Here is a 20140-nt window from a genome sequence, read left to right as displayed (position 1 = left end):
GTATCTGTTTCAAATTAAAATGCCCTCTAGAATCCCTTAATTTGTTAACAAGGCTCTTATTGTGAAATATTTGCAGGACCGTGTTGTGGAAAATTTAGTGACTTGCACGGCTCCACACATTAGTGGAGTCCCGGTTGAGTACCAGGTTTTAGGGTTACGGTTAATACCGATGGCCATTATCAAAGGCAAACTCTGTGTGGACGCCACACACGTGTGAGCCGCAGCAGTTCAGCGAGGAAGCCGGCACACACAGGTAGAAGTAGGCAGTGTGGCCCGGGTTTTTTGGAGGGATGGACGTAGATGAACTACACCATAATATGATGAAATTGTTGGGTACATTTTTAACTACATCTATGTCAATAAACGACATCTTTCAACGTTAAATGCACATGACTAAGACTATATGTGGAATCTGTGAGGTTTAAAGAGGGGAAAATGATAAAAGGTTTAGATTATTTTAAGGGTCAGTATTTTTATTTTAAGGAACTTTACCTTGTTCTCCGAAATGTGTGTGAACTTGCAAAAAATACAAGACATTAAAATCACCATTTGCACAATTATAATATTCACAATTGTATAACACCACCAAATAATTTACAGTTACATAATAAAACCCAATTCATGGTCCTTAGTCTTTGTGTAAGATCCACCACCCTTTTAATGTATCATACACAATGTCCTTTATTGTACTTACGTGGTTGATGTAAAGGCTCTTCCGTTTTTCTCGAACTGAAAAGGAAGATGAGAGAACAGGTGTCAGTGCTGTCACACACAGACACACACACACACACACACACACACACACACACACACACACACACACACACACACACACACACACACACACACACACGCTCAGCATGAGTGCAGTACACAGCCCTCACAGACAGGGAGCAGCATTTACCCAAGGTTTTTAAATCCCTTATCATTACAGATTGAGAAAATAGAGGAATACAGCTGTTCATCCAATATGTATTCTAAACTACATTAAACAAAGTGTGGCAGTTTTAACAAACTGCATTTTAAAATTCTCTCCTGATACATTGAAAATTGTGTTTTAATGTGTGGGAATGAGTGTGAGCTAATTCATTAATAAATTCCATTCATCATTTTGGCCTTCACGAGTCTAAATCAAATAAAGTATATTCACTGTTTTATTCAAGAGGCAATTTGTCATGTTTTTCATTTCTTTCTGTACATACTAAATCTGGCCACACACACAGCTGTGTGTCAGTAATGTGTCTGTTTGTACATCTATGTGTGTGTCTATGTGTATGTTCACTCTGATATAGCAAAACACACATGGGGGAAAGGATCGGTGGCAAAGCAAAGTGGAGCAGATGCAAGGCGCAGTATCACACACACACACACAGATGTAGTGAGCTGTCTGGCAATGCTCATCCAGCACTGTCTGTCTCTCACCTCTCTGACACACACACACACACACAGTCAAAATGTAATGCATGTGTTTGTGGGGTTTTATTTTTGCCTCTGGGCAGTCGTGACTGTTTGCGCTGCTTTCTAGCAAAAAGCATCAGGCTCTTGCGCCATAATTAGGGCTGCTTATTTTAGTGGAAAAAACTACATCACACTCCTGACCGCAGTGATTTCTCAGATAATTTTCTCTACACACCTTCACCTACACATTAAATATTCCTCTACACAATGTGCTGTGATGCTTGTGTCAAATCACAGTTTCATACTCCCGGTTGAATTCGAACTTTTATTTCATTCACACCTCCTCTGCAGAAACGACTTCTAAAGCGCAGAAATGAAATAAACGCTTGATGTGTGTCATGTCAGTAATTAAAACACAACTTTTAGATTAACACTATGCAGCCGTATTCATAGTGGTGCATCCCATAGATGGACATGCACATGGGCACAAACACACACACATAGAATGATATCAGCAGCTCAGCGGTGAAGACACATCACCTGCTAAAAGAAACGATACAGATCAAGAACAAGAATACAATAAAGCTTGAGGCTACATGAAAAGTCAAGCCCAAACACACAGTAAGCATAATGCTAACTGCCTACTGACACCAGACACATACAGGCTTACCTCTCTTGTTGGGCACAGCAACTGAAAAAACACAAAGTCCAAGTTGTCTCTATGTTTGTTTATGACACAGATGCACAGTGGGGTATAGTTACATAAAGACTGGAGTGTTTTTATGTAAAAGTATGCTGAGAAAACAGGCCAGCGGACATTCACACAACAGCTTGAAAGGCTGAAAGAGCATAAGCACCTGATATCAGATCAATATATCAGCCTGCAGGCTACAAACTCCTCAGCTGAACCAGCTTTTCTCAAGTGTGTGCAAATGGAACAATATTAAGCCTCTTATCATCAAAGTAAAGAGATTATGTCTAACCCGAAAAGTAATCCTAGAAAACCAACTTCATCACATTTCAGTTGATTAAAATGTATTACTATCACTCTAATAGCGCCACACTGCTACAGTATTAGTCTATTTGTCTGACAGAGATGATCAAAACACCCCAGTGTGTCTCAAAAAAAAAAAAAAAACCTGATGTAAAGGCAGGTGGTATATAATCTTCCACAGGAGCCTGACTGGAGCCTTTATGGTGGATAAAAGGCTGTTGATCAACAGTACTGTTACTGTATAGCTCCACATCTGAAATCCCAGTAGGGCTGTAACGGTTCTGAAACTGAGACTGAAACGGCAACACAAAAGTCCACAGTCTCGTTTCGTGGATCCGAGAGACTCACCAGTAGCGGTGTAGGCCTATATCGTATTTTTATTGACAGTAGGTTATTCTAGGTCATTTTCCACCTTAGTTTAGTGTTTATTTACTACTTGAATCTGCTCCTCTTCTCTTCTCCCCACACTCACCTGGGAAACCGAGGTATGAACGGAACCATGGCTCAAAAATCGAGGCCTGAACTGAACCATGGATTAGCCCAGCATCAATGAAACAGCTTTTTTCTCAAAAAGCAAGCGGCATATGCCACTGTTTGACATTCATGAGTTTGAAACATAAAGATACTCTATGTACTTCATGCATATAAATTACTTGTGCAGGCTGCATTACTGCTTAATGTGCACATATGGCAACGCTGCTCTGTCAATGACTTTTTCCTCAGCAGGTGCCACATTTTTGAGGATCAATGGCGACTGACTCAAATATTGTTTCAAGGCCAACAAAGAAAGTAAGGATTTGGGTTGTGCCTTTCTGTCTTTTTGGGTTCTGGCACAGATTTGGGGATTTGTGAAGATCTCTAACACCCTGAGGGGGTTGGGGAGAGAGCGGGCGTAACGTGGCGAGAAAACATAATAAAAAAATACACAAGATCTTTGATGGAACTATCTGTCTAATGCATTCTAGAGATGTACACATTAGAATAGGTTTCATGATTTACACTTGCTGTAATGAATTGTATCTAAGCAGTATGATGTGTTTACTTATTTTGTAAGACTGATGCTTGTTGTTATCGAGGTACTAATATTGGATGAGGTGTGCATCATTTCACAGTGCTTTAAAATTGCACAACACATTCTTGAAACTACAGTCTTCAAAAAGAATGCATATAGGAGGCCCTACAGCCATCAGAGGGCTAATAATTTAAAATCTAACTAATAGCAAGCATCACCCATTACATTAGTCCTTAGTACACACTCTCAGTCTTGCCCTAATAACATTAAAGTCTTTAAGTGAGTTTCTAGGGTCAAAAAAGCCATCACAACAACACAGAATCCAACTTCATCTTGCCTCAGGCTCCATCAGCCTCATCTAAGCAGGTCCTGTGTGTGCCCGGTATAAGCATTTGACGTGACTCACCAACAATCCCTATAAATGTTTTAGCCCTACTTTACTGTGAACTATTGCCACTCCTGCCGCTGTCTTAAGATACTGTCCTGAAAGAAACCTGATTATAATGCAGCGACTGATTTGCAAGCCAAGGGCTGTCGAAGTTTCAAAAGTAGGTTTAGGAGTAGGAGAAATGAGTGGTGTACACAGAGTGGTACTCACCGTCAGTCTGTGACTTGCTGAGGAAGATGGTGCTGGCTCGGGGATGATCTGAGGGATTGTACTCCATGGGCAGGTCTGAAAAGAAGAGGAACAAAAAAAGTCTTATAGGCAGCATTCAGCGTTTAATTCCAATTGGATTTGTAGAACAAAAACCTGGACAACCAGGAATCACTTCCGGTACAAAACCAATTTCACTTCGAGTCTGCATATTGTTTTTCTAATAGCTGAACTACTTCTTAAAATTTCTTTTGACAAAATGATATTCAACAGAATATACAACAATCAATATACAAAATATACAATAGCAATGAACACCTTTTGTACCAGAATAACTGAAACACATTATAGACTGAAACCTTTACTTTTTAGGCTAAATTGTGGGGTTAGCTTCAGAGGTTAACCACCTTTCTTGTAACGAGCTGAACTGAATGGAAAAACAATCTGTTAGCCAACAGTTTGCTGCACCAGTGCTGTATAAACAGCAGTTTGTAAATCAATGTGCTAGGCAAACACAGCAGTAAGGTATAGATTTGTTTTAGATCATTGTCTGAACACACATACCGCCTAGGGTCATCCACAACATTAGACAGTAGCTGGCAATAGAAACTGTAAGAATAAAAAAAAAAGATCTGATGAATTCTGATAGCAGATTTATACAACATCTCTCTTCTGAGTCTGACACTGACGGCTACAGGTACAGCTATATGCCACCGGAGATGAATTCATGAATTTTACATGTCTCAATTCTTGTAAAAGCAAGACAGTAGTATTATCAGATTGTCCGCATATGAAGTTCCTGAGTGACTAATCGTCCCCATTGTCTTCTGGATAGCATTCTGATGTGATTTTTTGAATTAAATTTTAACTTTAACATAAGTCACATGTTAAACTTCTGATTGCTTAAAAGAGTGCAACTACTACTGGCTAACTGGTGTTTAACAAAGTGAAACTGTGTGTTTTAGTGCTGCAAAAAGTATATGTCATTACTGATTTATCTAACGGCTATTTCTTTGATTAATTGATAGACTGTTTGTCAGAAAACAGTGAAAATGCCCATCTCATGTTCCCACAGCCAAAAAAGACATCTTTTTCTAAAGAGATTACCTGTCAGCTTTTATTTTTGCTGTTAACATACCATCTTCCCTTGTTAGACATGTATGTGCCAAAGCAGAACCAGTACAGACACTGCTGCCTGGCAGATGGCTGCTACGTAAAACCACCGAATATCAGTATCAGTTTTGTGTCCTAGTTTTTTGCCCTGATTAAACCCCACAGGAGGAAATAAGAGTTTTTACTATTCAAATTTAAACAAGAAATTTACTGAGAAGAGTCAGGATTTGGTTATTTCTTGGTCTACATTTTGAGCCTGCTTCACAGCTGTAGCTATTAAAACAGAGCACCACTGTTGTTTGAACAGTGGATTGGAATTATATGTCCAAGGTTGCTTGGTGGCCTGGTTGAGTGATTTAATATACTGAACAACCTTAGATGAAAATATTGTTGACATAAGGTTATGATCATTATCATATACTGGTCTACGTTAATCAGTAACTAAAACTGTAATACTTACTCCTAAAACCTCAATACAGGCAAGAAAACTAAACTAAATCTTAAAACACAAAAAAAACTGTGTGGTGTAATGACCCCATCAGCAGCTTCCTGGTTTCTTGGATTATGTCAGTGAAACAGGAAGGGTCATAATGGACCAACACCCAGACAGACTAATAGAGAGAAAGAGAAACAGATGCCAAAAGAGAGAGAGACAGAAGAGAAGTGACAAGCTGATAATGAGGGAGAAAAGGTGAAAAGGATAAGAGAGCGGAAAATCAAGTGATGAGAGGGGCAAATTTGAAACATGATTGACAGGGAGAGACGAGACAGAAGGGGCAGCGAGAAGAGAAAATAGAGAAGATGATTATGGAAAATGGAGATTGGAGGGGAAGAGAGGAGGATATGAGAAAGGAACATAAAACATGAGAGCAAAGGTGAGGAGAAACTGTGGGGTGTGAAAGTGAAGAAGAAAAGGTCAGTTTGCAACCAGCTTCAGTATAAAACCTTACTGAAATGAGCATTGTTGACATAAAACTTTAGTTTGAAATGAACCATTAAAAAAAAAAATTATGAAATGACAGCTACAGAGCCTCTTTCAGTACACTGCGGGTTATACATGTGAGCCACTACCATTGTGTCCAAACGCTTTTGAACTACTGTCTTTTTGTGTCTGAGAGCCACTTGAACACACACGCACACACAGCCATTATGTAGGAGGAAGTGACATTGAATAAAAGATGGGTGTGGGAAGAAGCAAAGAGCAGGAAGGAAAACTGAGGGTGGATTACGCCTGGTGCAGACTAGAGGATTTTCAAATCAAAATTTTTTCCCCGATTTTTTATATTTTATTCTTAACAACGCACACAACACCAAATGATTCAGTCAAGACGAAGGGCCGCACACTTGGCATTTATGCTAAATGATTTCAGAGTAGCGATTCCAGGGACTTTGGATCTCACAGAATCTCGTGCGATCAAACATTACTTCAGAACTGAACAAACGTGGAGGCAAACTGTCGTTATCAGTTATCATCTTGTGTTTTGCACAGAAACACAAAAATAGAAAATAAAACTGTCGAACTCATGGCTGAGAAAAGGATTTATACAATTTTTTTTTTTTTACGATTTATAATCGAGGTGGCTCCATTCTAGTCGGCGACCTTAAGATTATGTCTATAACCCCTCACACAACAGGATCATTTGGGACGATAATCTGCTCCATCCAGCCTTGGCTCAGGAATGCCCCAGTGATTGTTGGGAGGGGCGAATTGGACCAATTATCCTCTAGTGTGCGGCCAGCATTACTGATGCTGCACACCCTTCTCAACCGTTGACGCATCCCATACACCTGTAGCACACTCACATTCGTGCATCTGCAAATCCTCAGTCACAAATCTGACCTTTTGTTTTACGTGACGAAAACACTTCTAATATAAAAACTGCAATGAATTAATGAGAAAGACAAGATGGTTCTCCAATTCCTGGTGATGTCACATTTTGAACAGAGGAAGCAGAGTGTCCACAGATCCAGGGAGTTTCCCCTGGTGTCAGTGACCTTTGCTGTGGTTCCGCCATCCCTGGTTTTCTCCCTTTCTCCAACCTGGGGTAGACGAAAGCACCCAACTTCCTGCGTTTCAGGAAGCAGAGAGGAAGCAGGGGTGGCGGTTACACATTGTTAAGGAGGGAGGCTGAACAAAGACTGGAGGGAATGGGTGAGTTTGTGTATGTAAGCCAGGAGTGTTTTCCACCATTTACTCTCCTACAGAAACCCTGCAGAACACACCTATAGAAAGATGGAGGACAAAACCAAAAGTATATAGCAAAAAAAATAGCACATTGGCCTTCTTCCCAGAGCTCTCCTCTGATAAATGAATACACATCTGTCTGTTCAAGTGAAAGAAATTACCTAGGCATCATCTTGTCAGTGACAGTCATATAAGACTGCACAATCATACAACAATAAATGGAGGGTGGGGTCCGGCTATATGATGATATATACCATGAGACTATGCATTTATCAATCATCAGAGATTTATACTAAGGTAGCTTACTTTTAATATATCTGTTTGTATTAGGCCATTGGGGGCAATGTTGCAAAGCAATGAGCAGGGCTACTTTTATGAAGGTATTTTTGTGTCTTTTTACTGCAGGCCAAAAAAATTTTTGAGAGCATATTTATCGCACTGCAATCAAAAATCAAGTTTGTAATTAAAAATAAAACAGCCCTTTGTGTGTGTCACAAAAAGTTTTAATTGCTAATTTGTCCTCTTTGACTGCAAGTCAAAAAGTTTTCCTTGCGAGTCAGAAAGTTTTGCAGGTTAAACAGTTTTGCAAGTGAGAGTTTTGCAAGTCTAAAAATGTTGCGAGTCAATAAAGGTCAAAATAAGAGTTTCTATTGGTGGGTTTGATTGACCAATCACGGGTTTGCATCGAACGCATGGCCACACCCACAATCCCCTCGCTCCCATGGCTCCGACCAGCACTCAGCTCTACTGGAGATGGAGTTGTTTCGTGTACAGGCTAGATGGAGGTAAGCTGACTTTATGTTGCTCATTTCAATAGAAATGCTTTTAAATGTAGTATGGTATGATTTAATGATTATTTATTTTTACCGTTGGCAAGGTCATGGAGTCTATCGCTGTCTTTAAAATAACATGTCTAACAGTTAGCTAATGTTAGCAGTCTTGGCAGGAAGCTTGACTGGCAGTGCATTTGTTGTGCACTCAGACATGACTAGCTAGGCTAAGGTTAGCTATTCATCTTTCACACATTGTACATGATATCCAGCAAAACTAGTTTTCTGTGACTGCGGTAATTTAAGTTTATGGTCACACAGCATAAACTACACTTTAGACCGCTGATATTACATTAAAAATATAGACTGTTATCTAGATATGTTATGTTTTCTCCTTTAGATGTGACATAAAAGCATTTTTTACACTCATTTATTTTCCTCCTATAGTTGCAGTGTGGATCATTGGGGACAGTTATGTCCAGCATGGTAGCCAGAGAGCTTAAATGACACAAAAGACACAAAAATACCTTTATATGCTTTATAAGGAGTTATAATGAAACAAATAGATCCCTGCTGTGTCTTCTCTAAGAGATTACCAATATTGAAAATTCATTCAAACACTTGCCTTCATTGAAGATCAAGTTGGTTAAATTAGGTTTTACAACTTTTCAGCTCTGTCAGCATAGTTGTCTTAGCAGAGAGAAACAATAACTTGATGCATTTACATAAGAATCTGTTTTTAAAACTTGAATAATGCAGAATCATAATAGATAAGAAATCAACCCCTTTCGCTTAATTGTGATTCAGGGTCAAGAGGAAAGAGGAGAATCTCTGTAGGACATGACAAATGACTGAATTTTATTAATATCTAAAAAATAAAATCCAGGTTCAGTAGATCACAGCTGAAGTGCCACATCTTTCCCTCATTTTTAACCAGGAAAACTATGAAACGTGCACCCCAACCAGGTGCCACCACTCGCAGGACAATGAGGAAACTGGAGCCCTTTAAACCGCTGTTAGTTACATTGTGAACAGGAGTTTCTATATTAAATTGGTTAGCCGATAGCTGGCACTGTGCCTGCCTGCCCTCTGAGCCTGTCATGAAGGTGGCTTTGGGTTGCAACATCAGCTCAGACAGGAAGACCCATGCTGGTTTTTGGCTGCCCTGCTGAGGTGGCAGCCTGAGGGGATCCAGATGGCGCAGTACAGCACCGCCCGGCTGTCGACAGCATGCTATCAAACAGTACGCCCACACGGTTAAGATAAGAAGCACACAGCACATCTTGTAATGGAGTGTGGAGTGAAAAGAGCACAAGATGTAGCTGCTGTTTGAAAATAGATTTGTCAAAAGGAACACAGTGTTGCATGGTTATAGTTAGTGTGGCACTATTTTTGTTGACACTACTTTAATTCAGACTGTTTTGTTCCTGTTTGATGATGCAATCTGGTTCGACCACTGATGTGGGATGATTTGGGATCTTAAAATAATTTAACTTTAACAGTTTTAGGCTTGCGCCTTCTTGGGGTTCAGGAATTTTACAGAACAGTGTTTCTACAGTGTCAGTGTAATCTAAGGTTTGTGCAACAGCCTGTTGCTCCAAAAGGTTTACTGTGAAAACAATGGTTGTTGTGCAGATTTAACTTAAACAGCTTTGACTACTGTGTCACTCTCCCAGGCTCTTTCTCCTGTCTCACCTTGGATCTCATCCACATGCTTTCTGGTGTAAAACAGCCTTTACAGTGCAGTTTGGAGCCACAAAGTGAAGCAGTTTTCATTTGATACTTACTCACAGAGCAAACCTTATTACTGCTGTCAAAGAGTGTGTGTGTTTGTGTCTTGTAATGTGAGAAAGAAGGAAAGTGAAAAATATAGCATGTGAATGTGTGACACAGGGAAGATCTTTAAAATCAAGTTGCTCTCAACTTGGGTAACAAAACACTTTACAGAGCACAGAGGAGGTATGGACTCAACATATTATGAGCTCTGCTGTGACATTAACCCCGCACCTCTGTAAAAGTATGTTATCTATGTTATGACATTTTCCACTGTATCCCTTAATGATACAGCCACTGTGTTTTCATTTAAACAGTGTGTGCGATAACAACGAACTTCCCTTTTCACAGCCTCAATCCACACCACACATTAAAAAGGAGTCATGTCATTTGCTGGATTGATTAGTTGCCATTAAATGGACACTGAATTGGCAAGATTCTAAATCTCAAAAGAGAGGCAGGGTTAAAGGTTTTTAAAGAGACTAAATGAATGGGAAACCGAGTGAATAAAAGACTAATGGTCATCCTCCTTTAAGAAATCATATTGATGACTTCAGCACAATTATATAGCCTAATAATACTCAATCACAAGTGTGTTTCATAAGAGTACGTCAATTCACTCAGCATAAGAAAGAAGCCATAACGTTTTGTTTCCATCACCCCAATATGTCCTAAACTGAGGCATATTGTGTACAAGATTACAGTAACTAAAAGCAACCTAAGCTACAGCAGCCGCAATGTCTAACCCTAACCCATGTTCTCCGTATCCTAACCCCCTAATCCAAACCCTGGAACTGGGGAACAAAGGATCCTGGGAACATAGGAATGACACTGTACTTGAGGCACAAATGTTCTCTGAGTTAAATGCTAATGTCAGCATGCTAACAGCGACAATCTTAAACCTGCTGATGTTTTTGGAGGTATAATGTTGAGTATCTTAGCTGAGCTTGTTAGCATGTTAACATTTGCTAATCAGCACTAAACACAAAGTACAGCAGAGGCTGATGGGGCTGTCATTAGTTCTGCATGGCCACAAAGTACTGGACAAATTCATATTTTGATGATATTTTGACCTGATGATGGCACTAGATGAAAAGTGAAGGGATCACGAATATTGTTACAATTTATCCAGAGGGGGCAAGAATGTCTTTTTCTAAATGTCGTGACAATCCATCCGAAAGTTGTTGAGATATTTCAGTCTTGACCAAAGGCGTGGACCGACCGACACTGCCATCCCTGAAGCCACGCTGCTAGTACTCTGCATTATCCATCAGCTGCATCATTGACTTGTGCATTTTAGAAGAATTTGCCATAGACTGAAATCTACAAGTCTAATTTAGAAAACACTCAATCAAATTCCATTACTGAGAAAGTATACTCAAATGGGGGAGGGGGGACAAAAAACAAATCTCATGTGTGAGAAAAAAAAACCTTCTACATTGGGTGAGTGAAAAGTTTTTAGACATCCATACCCTCTACCACCGCTCCATACATACATGCACACAATTCGTCAATGGCAGGTCAAAGTTTCATGGTTACGTTACTCACCACACCTCCTGTCTGCCTGCATGGCCACATCCTGTTCGGAGACATCCTGGATTCACATGAGGAAAGGACCTTTTGAGGAACTACAATGAAGTACAGCCTTACAGCTCGGTGTTGGGAGGACTACATTAAGACATCGAACCAGCCCCAGATTCCTACAATCCATCACAGGGATTTGTTACTGTGACATTCCTTGGCAGCGTATCTGGCCATGTATACTGATGTGTCGGATTTGGAGCACTACTGTTGATTACCGGTACACTTGACGGATGGCTGTAATTAGGTGAAGCTAAAATAAAAAAAATAGCACAGGGCGTAAAGAGAATGGAAACATTTTAAAGCTGCCAAACTTAAACAGATTCTGCTTTTTGAACCTCCAAAGTGAATCCAAAGTGATTTGGCCTACACACAGTTCCTGTAACCCTTCACGTTTTCTTTTATGAACATCCAGAGTCTGTTGATTTCCAGAAAAAAAGTCCTGTGTGCTTTCTACAGCAGAAACAGTTTGTATGGAAGACAGAAAAAGAAATGGTGAACTAGCATGAGCAGAGACAAACACAGTGGGTGAAGAGACAAATGAAAGCAGAGCCACTTCACCATCAGAACTGCTAAGGGAAAAAAGATAGTGGTAGAAACACTTCCTGATTAACAAGTAATCCATGTGAAGTGCTAAGCAGAAACACTACCCCACTTTCACAAAGATGCATAATCATGAAGGTGCAAATCATGTGCTACTGTTAAAATCCAAGTTTTTTGCAATGTTGTATGTCAGCTGAGCCGGTACTTTTGGTAGAAACGCAGCTATTTACTCTGCACCCAGCTGAGAGCCATACCCCCCCCCCCCCTTTCTCTCCCCTCCCTCCTTCCCTGAATCCTCTGCTCACTGTAACTAGGCAACGCTAGCTTGAAAGGCAGGCCCATCAAAGGCAAAGACAGACAGCCGGGCTCACTGTCTTTTTATTTCTTTCTATTGCTTTATCAATCTCTCAGCCTCTCCCACCTGCTTGTACACTACCCTGTACTAATTGCTGCTGGGTCTTTTTGTGCTTCATGATGCAGTGACACAGTACACACATTGCCCTACTAGCAAAGACAGGAAGTCATCCTTTCCAGTGGATGGTGAATGACAGTAGTGGGTAACAAGACTGGAAACTGGTTTGCAGAAGGGCAAAATATACATTGTCTTTTTGCACAGACAATCAGAAAACCAGAAATGAAATGACGTAGACAAAAGGGCAGCAAGACAATACTTATCTAAATTATATAAAATCGAGATCATACAGGATGAATACTGATTGGCTTCATTAGATACTAAGGAATAGACATAACAGACTGACAGAGCTGAGGCGGGGCTGTGGTAAAGCACTGCCATGGTATCCATCAGTATTCACACCTGTGACAACAATTATGGTACAAAGGGGCAGCTGGGTGGACAGGCAACAGGATCCTAAAGTTGTTGACACATAAAGTAACGTACAGTACAAATTTGAATGGTAGCTCTAAATCAATCAAAATCAAACTTGAATGGAGATAATTAGCATATATTCATGCTTCAACCCTGGGGTCAGAGGAAATGTGAAGGTTACATGATGAATCATTTTAACAAACAATGTTTGACCAGCTGCCCCTGCAAAACTGTAGACCCATGCACCACTAGCAGGGATCTACATCAGTTACGTACATGATGCATCTGGGAGAAAAGTTCGACAATACCGCTGTGTCTGCAGGCAGCAGACTGGACACACGTTCTGAATGGGGTTCATGTGTGTGCAGGGTAATGCACATAAGCATCCATAGCTGGGTTTCCATGCAAACTGCAATGCAAATAAATTAAACCAGGAGAGCCGCTAGTGCATAACAGTCAATCACCCTACACATATTGCTATAACTACTCTTTGCTCTCACTCTCTTTCATGATAAAAGTGCAGCCTTTCTGAATCTAAAAAGTAGGGGCCTTTGATTTCCGCAATAAAACACACATGGATTTGCAGAATTTGATAATACAATTGGAATCAACATTTTTTCCACAGCACAACAAACTATATAAAATAACTATACTACTCTGTTTTGGTTTCATTTACTAGTGTTTTACCGAGGGTGGGGCCCAGCAACTTGTACACACACACCCACCCACACACACACTGAAGAGTCAGCATGCTAGCAAGAGCTCATCACTTCAACTAGTGGTGTGCATAATTACGATATTAGATTGTGAACGATTCAAATGTCTCCACGATCTTTTTCAGAGACATTGTTAGTATCGTGTTCAGTTTTAGTTGTATGGCTTATGATGCTCTGTCAACATCAAGTCAGCTGCCTCAATGCCTGCATTTTACTCTACCAAGGCAACATTGTAGAGTAAAATGTTGGCCGACTTTGAGTTCCCATGTCCCCCAGCTGCTCTGCCTCAACTCTCTGTGATTTACGGAGTTTGCTGATGAACTGGTAGTGTAACCACGGCTAACTAGCTGCAGTTAATTAGCTCAGCTAGCTGTGCTACTAATGGGATAGACATAGCTGAGCTCCGAGCACCTGGGTAGTGTGTTTAGTGTTTACACCTCTACTCAAGGAGCGGTTTTCAGGTCAGGATGATGACAGGGAGCAGCGCCAGACTGGGCACCAGAACCGGAGCCGAGCAAGCAGGCAACAAAACCGCCAGATCCTGCCTTAGATAAATCGTGTTATATTTCTGCCATATCGCCCACCACTAACTTCAACAAACTCTCAAAAGTGCAAGCACATTGACAGGTGCAAGACAAGAGCTTGTTAAGACTTCATGGCTGTGTGGGTGGAGTCAAATATTCCGCTGGAAAAAAATTTAAGTGCTACGTTCAGTCAAGCATGGTAAACAAGCAGGAGCGTTGCCCACGTGACAGTGGCCAGATCAGACCCACTTGGGTTGGAGCAGCATACGGAATCTGTCCAGCATAAGATCATCTATAGGGGACAATTCACAATCCATGTATTGAAACAATGCATTCATTGTAAACTGTCCCCTATTAAACAGTATTTTAATATCCTGCTGTTGCAATACATGTATTGTAAATTGTCCCCATAAATATCTGCACATGTATACATTTAAATATTTCTATGCATATTTGCATGGTACATCAAATTCATTGAAACAGATCACATTTTTAATAGTTTATTATTGAATTGTTGAAATTGTAGTCATCCACCACATGATTACACAGTCTTACTGATGATTGTGCTTTAATCGTAAAACAGAATAAAAAAAAACACAGAATAGGTGGTTCTGCCTTCTGTGAAGACTCTCAGTCATCCAGGTCAGAGTTATCTAAAGAGGGTTAAAATCAAGGGCAACTCGATTCGATCGAAGATAGTTTTGGACGTTTCACCTCTCATCCAAGAGGCTTCTTCTGTTCTTATAGATAGACAAATATTAAAAATGTGATTGCTGGACCAGTGGAAGCTGTGATGCATTAGCCTGATAAAACCCTATGCTCCTCTCACAGCTCCTTGTTGAATTCAAACCTCTCTCTCTCTCTCTCTTTTCTCTCTCTCTCTCTCTCTCATCCAGTGTCAAGCTGTGGAAGGAGTTGAGGATGACAGGAAGACCATCTGTGCCAAGCTCTATCAAGTATATGTTGACATTTCCACACACCACATGCAAATGTTGGCATGCGTGCACACATGCCCCGATACAGGCATTACCACCAATGTATAAATCAACAGAAACACACCAGAATAGCAATGGCTTTTATCAGGAATGCGCACACACACACACACACACACACACACACACACACACACACTCTCTCTCTAGATATTTGGGTAGCTGACACCAGTCCAGCGATATTTGCATAATGTGCGCTGGGATAGGCTGGGAAGTGTTGTGAACTGGAGAAGCAGTTCAGGAAAAGGATGGATTTATTTTATTATTTTATTTAAAAATAATATTGCAAGAATCTGAACTACAATTTGACAAAAAAGGTAAAATTGGTTGTTAGAACTGAAATCTGACACATCTTTGGTCCAGAAATGCTGTTCATATCAACCTTTTAATACCAACTCCTGGCAATTTAACAGTGTAGGATCAAGTCTACCATTATAATGTTGTATGAGTGAGTTTATATGTTATATATATATATATACACACACACACACACACACACACACACACACACACACACCATAATCACAAATAAAGCTGTGTCAAGCTATCTGTTATTAACTGTATAGCTTGTTGGATGTTGTTGAGCCTTGCTGGCAGACCAGCTCATATTCCAACAGCCAATCAGCAGTAATTAGCATGCATAACACCTGCTCACCAAACTCCTACCAGCAACTCCTGTGGCCCCATCTGATGGCTGTTTGCTCAGTTAGCTGGCTAAATTAGCCCTGACTCCATTAAATTATATGTCTAAGTGTATGCGATTTTAAGCAATGCACTAATATGAAAATTGGTGACAGTATGGATTGCAGACATCAGACAGATCTGATGTGATTTGCTGCCTGTAGGTACCACTGGTAGAGAGAGGACGGGCTGGTTTGTATCAGCCAGCAGCTAAGTTTTCAAGAATATTTTGTAATATTTTAAGGTACGTGGCTAACTAAGCTAAACAGCTAGACTACACAAAGACAGCTAAGCTTGTTTGTAACATTTCATTATTACCCTAGCTTGCACGCTGTGCTTGGCAAATAATATTTGATGTGATTTCCAAAACTACATCCATAGAACCACCAACCTCCCTTGCTTTATTTGGTACAGTAACACAAAATCTTACTTACTCTTAAAATAACAATAAACTAAGTCTTTTGTCAGTTGCCACCCTGGGGGACAAACTGATTAGTTGGAGAGATTGTAATCCTCCAAGATTTGCCAGTGTTTCCCACACATAGACTTGGGCTGGCAGCCCAGCTATATTAACAGTTTATTTGTTGGCCCATTTTAGTATTTTGCTAAAGAGTTATAACCTATTACGTTACAAGACACTGATATTGTGAATATTTTACACGCATGGACCAAGTGAAGCGACAGCAACACACACTAGGGCTGTCCCCGACTAAGGATTTACATAGTCGAATCAGAATCGTCAAGTCCTGCCTATAGTCGATAGTTGTAAACTTTATCTGTCTGTAGAATTTGGATGTCTCAGTGCTCCCTGCTCAAAGCAAGACAAGAAGTCTCCTTCATTTTGCAGAATAAATTTGCCAGTAATGCATATGGCCTGCAGACAGCTGTGCCCAAATGATCTCTTGAGCTCCTAAACACCACATCTAATTGCCATCGAGTCCCGTTCTGAAGCGTGCATATAGTTGCAAGCACCCTTTCAGCAAACAGACAGACAGACTGCAATATGTTAGCCGATTTCTGATTAATACAATTCAAGAGCACTGCTGGGAATCTACTTAAACACTCAACCATGGGCAGTCACTGATTTTTGTTCTTCTTGCTTACATGAAGCACACCCCCGACACACACACACACTACGCACACTGAATTTGGGGAATATCCCCCAAACAATGAGGTGAAGACTTGGATCACAAAAGCTATTGGCATTCCCATCCTCACTACACAGCTGTCTTACAAAAGCCCGAGTCTATCTCTAACATCCCCCAGGTCAAGCAGTTTTATCGCACACATCTTTTAGGTTGTATTTTTCAATCTCTCTCAAGCAGTATCAACCTGCTCTGACCATTAGAGGGGACACCAAAATATTCAAGCCTTTAGTCTCTAGGAGCATCAGGGTGTACTTCAAATACACTTTTTATTAGCTGTGTGTGGACATGGCTGCATCTTGAATACTTTAACAGGTCCTTTGCCCATAAGCCCTTATAAATGTTGACATTCCACATCCAGCACTTCTAGGGCTAGCTAAGGATGACATTTGTAGCTCCACATGGTTTCTTTTATTCACCTTTACAACTTGTACCACATATGCCACATATAATCTACTATCCATCTCCAAAAGTTCAATGTTTTATCTATTGGATTAAAATGCATTTATGACATTATGCAAATGGTTTATATTTTTCTGTTTTCCCATTTCCAGTTTAAGCACAATACAAAACAATAGTGGAGTATCAAGGTTTTCACACAATGGTATGCAGACTGTCAACCTTTGTTAAGTTAACTGTGGATAATGAACTCAAGTGATTACAGTAACAAACTACAAGAGTGCACATCTCCGCCTGGTGTGTCTGGGGGCATGTGGGTGGAGAACATGGAGTGCAGGGGTGTTTTAGATTGAATTTCTATTAATTAAAGAAACAGAAAAATACATTGGGTTATGCTGTAGATTTCACAACGTGACTGGTGTTTAAGGGAGAGTGGGATACAACTACATTATTTTCTACACTAACAATATATACTTTATATAGCAATTAATGGTTTTAGATTAGATTACCTTGTCATTGAGGATGGTAGAAAAAGGTTAACATTTAGAAAAGACGATGGTGACTGAGGAAATTTAGGTCTCCAAACTAACTTTTTCACCACCTTTCCAAAACTCACAATGGAGAGTGCTACCATTGTTCCACAGCAGCCACACTGACAAGATTCTGCAGATGTGTCTGCAGACATTTTTTGTTAATGGACCTCCAGAGTGCAGGCATTGTATCATATCAGCTGATTAATTGGCCAAGGAATTTATAACCTTAAGTTTATAACTTTAAAAAAGTGTAGAAACTTAATAAGGAAAAAATAAATAGGGCAATGAGTCCAAACTTGTGAATTTAAACTCCGTTAACTATTTCGAAGATTTTGTTAGTTCTTTAGAACATTTATAGCAAATACAAACCCCTCCTAACATCCCTCTCCCCTCCCAAACAGAAAAAAGCTATATCTCACTCGTCACTCCCACCAAACTTTGGATGTCAGTTTTTGAGCCATGTATGGCCTGCAACAGACAAGGTAAGCCTTGTTTTGACCCTAGTCAATTGCCAGAAATGCCTTTTGCCATGTTGTAAAATGCTGGATACTGCTGAAAAGACAAAAGTCTGAGCTTTATGATAGGCTCAGTCAATGAAATAGGTTTTTCAAAAATGTATAATCACTGCAACCACGAGAGTTCCTTGAACATACGGTCGTAAATTTGCCCCAAAATTTTAGGCCGACGGGTCCAGTAGTATGCGACATGAGACTGAAAAGATACAGAGACACACACACACAACCAAACACATAATCCCCTCCAGGTTTCACTTGCCAGAGAAAACTACACTCTGCTTTACCTCCACTGCGCTCAAAACCCAAGGCATCAATTTGAAATTATCTATAGATCTCACAGGATTTTATGCCACAGATTTTGTATAAGAAGTGAGATAGGGGTTACAACTCCATTGCATGATTTTCAGTCATATAAGACACATTCCCTTTTTATAATGAGTGCTCCTGATCAGTGATGCAGAGGTGGTCTCCCTACTCTTAATCAGAACTGGCAGAAGACCATTACAACATGAACATCTCAGGAGGCAGCGGCATTTTGAGTGAAGACGAGAGCAGGTAATTTGTCGGTAGTAGATCTTTATCTTCCCACGCGTGGGCCGAGTCGAGCCAAACGAGACACCAGAATGAGATTGTCACAGGCAATTGCATTTTCATTACCACTCTGGATCAGTTAATTTGTTTTTAAAATGGAAACCATTCCTTCTTTTGGGAAATTGCTGGCTTTTGTGAGCAAAAATAAAAAGTAGCCAAATGGATGAAATGTCATCGTGAGACGTGTATTGTGAGTTGCTTGAAGCTGTCAAAAGCTTTTTGATATTTGTTGAAATTTTCTTCACACCCCGACAGCAATCAATAAATCAAATGCTTTCACAGATTTATTTTTTTAAAATCCGGTTTCTGTGGCTGTCACAGGACTGTAATAAAGCACGACCAATCATTTCATTTAGACCGAATGCCTTTTATATTTCAGCTTTTCCTGAATCTACCTTGTGTACTTCAATTTTAGTTAGTGTTGTACATTTCCCAAAATCACAATATATGCATTAAGTTGCTGTTTTCAGTATGGGTGGTGAAGACAGTGATAGTGACAGCACTGGTGATAATGTGTTGAAAAGAGCTCAACTAAATAAGACGAAGTGAGAATCACGCCCCACTCAAAACGAAAACAGTTATCGCTACCTCTTTCATGACTGATTTGGCCCTGAGTGATGATTGAATGTCTGTATAAAACTGTGGGTACAAAAAGAATCCGTCCGTCAGATTTCAATTCTAAAATGCTGACACCAAAATGTGACTTGCTGTTCCTTGGTTTTAGACTGCTCATCAAACTGTAGTCAGGGGCATTCTGAATATATTTTTAAAGAGCTGCCTCTCAAAAAGTTCCTTAAAACTGCTTAATTCTTATTTGGCTCTTCAATCAGTTAAATGCTTTTAGTTGTAAAACCTCTGACATGCCAACAAGCTGCTAAATCATCCACCATCAGTTCTACTGTTCAGCCAAATGTAGTGCTTAATGCTTTATATATTAATTATAATCCACAATTAGACTGAGTACGAGATTACTTCAACAAAACAAAACATTAAATATATTAACACAACTCTAACTTCCTTCTAATTTATTGTAATTCCCTCACACAATTCACACAGAGACCATGGTCTTCTTTAGTATTCACTAGGTTTATCACAGAAGCAGGCAACAGCAAAGGAAACTATGCCACAATGTGCATGTTTTCTATCCTTCTACTATATATTTAGAATAAATGACATAGTTAAACTAATAATCTGTTTATTCTTCACAAGGAAATTAATCATTTTAGTTCTTTTGGTGTTATTGGATTACATAAC

The 20140-nt window shown here is 39.9% G+C and overlaps 1 protein-coding gene across 4 annotated transcripts in view; it reads right to left on the bottom strand.

The window, feature by feature from the left end:
- Nucleotides 1–20140, bottom strand: part of ccny (cyclin Y) — a 44684-nt gene that overhangs the window by 14451 nt on the left and 10093 nt on the right. Inside the window, exons 2-5 of one of the 4 annotated variants that reach the window (XM_038724055.1) lie at nt 4003–4077; nt 2069–2089; nt 695–729; nt 493–516 (exon numbers count right to left, since the gene is read on the bottom strand). In XM_038724055.1, the coding sequence (XP_038579983.1) occupies nt 493–516; nt 695–729; nt 2069–2089; nt 4003–4077 (155 nt within the window). The remainder of the gene's footprint in view (nt 1–492; nt 517–694; nt 730–2068; nt 2090–4002; nt 4078–20140) is intronic. The other 3 variants (XM_038724069.1, XM_038724060.1, XM_038724075.1) reach the window with 3 other exon arrangements.

Source organism: Micropterus salmoides, unplaced genomic scaffold (assembly GCF_014851395.1).
Source record: "Micropterus salmoides isolate LMB-PRFRI ecotype aquatic unplaced genomic scaffold, ASM1485139v1 Ms_hic_scaffold_1, whole genome shotgun sequence".
Lineage (NCBI taxonomy): Eukaryota > Metazoa > Chordata > Actinopteri > Centrarchiformes > Centrarchidae > Micropterus > Micropterus salmoides.
This window is presented reverse-complemented; position numbering and strand designations above follow the sequence as displayed.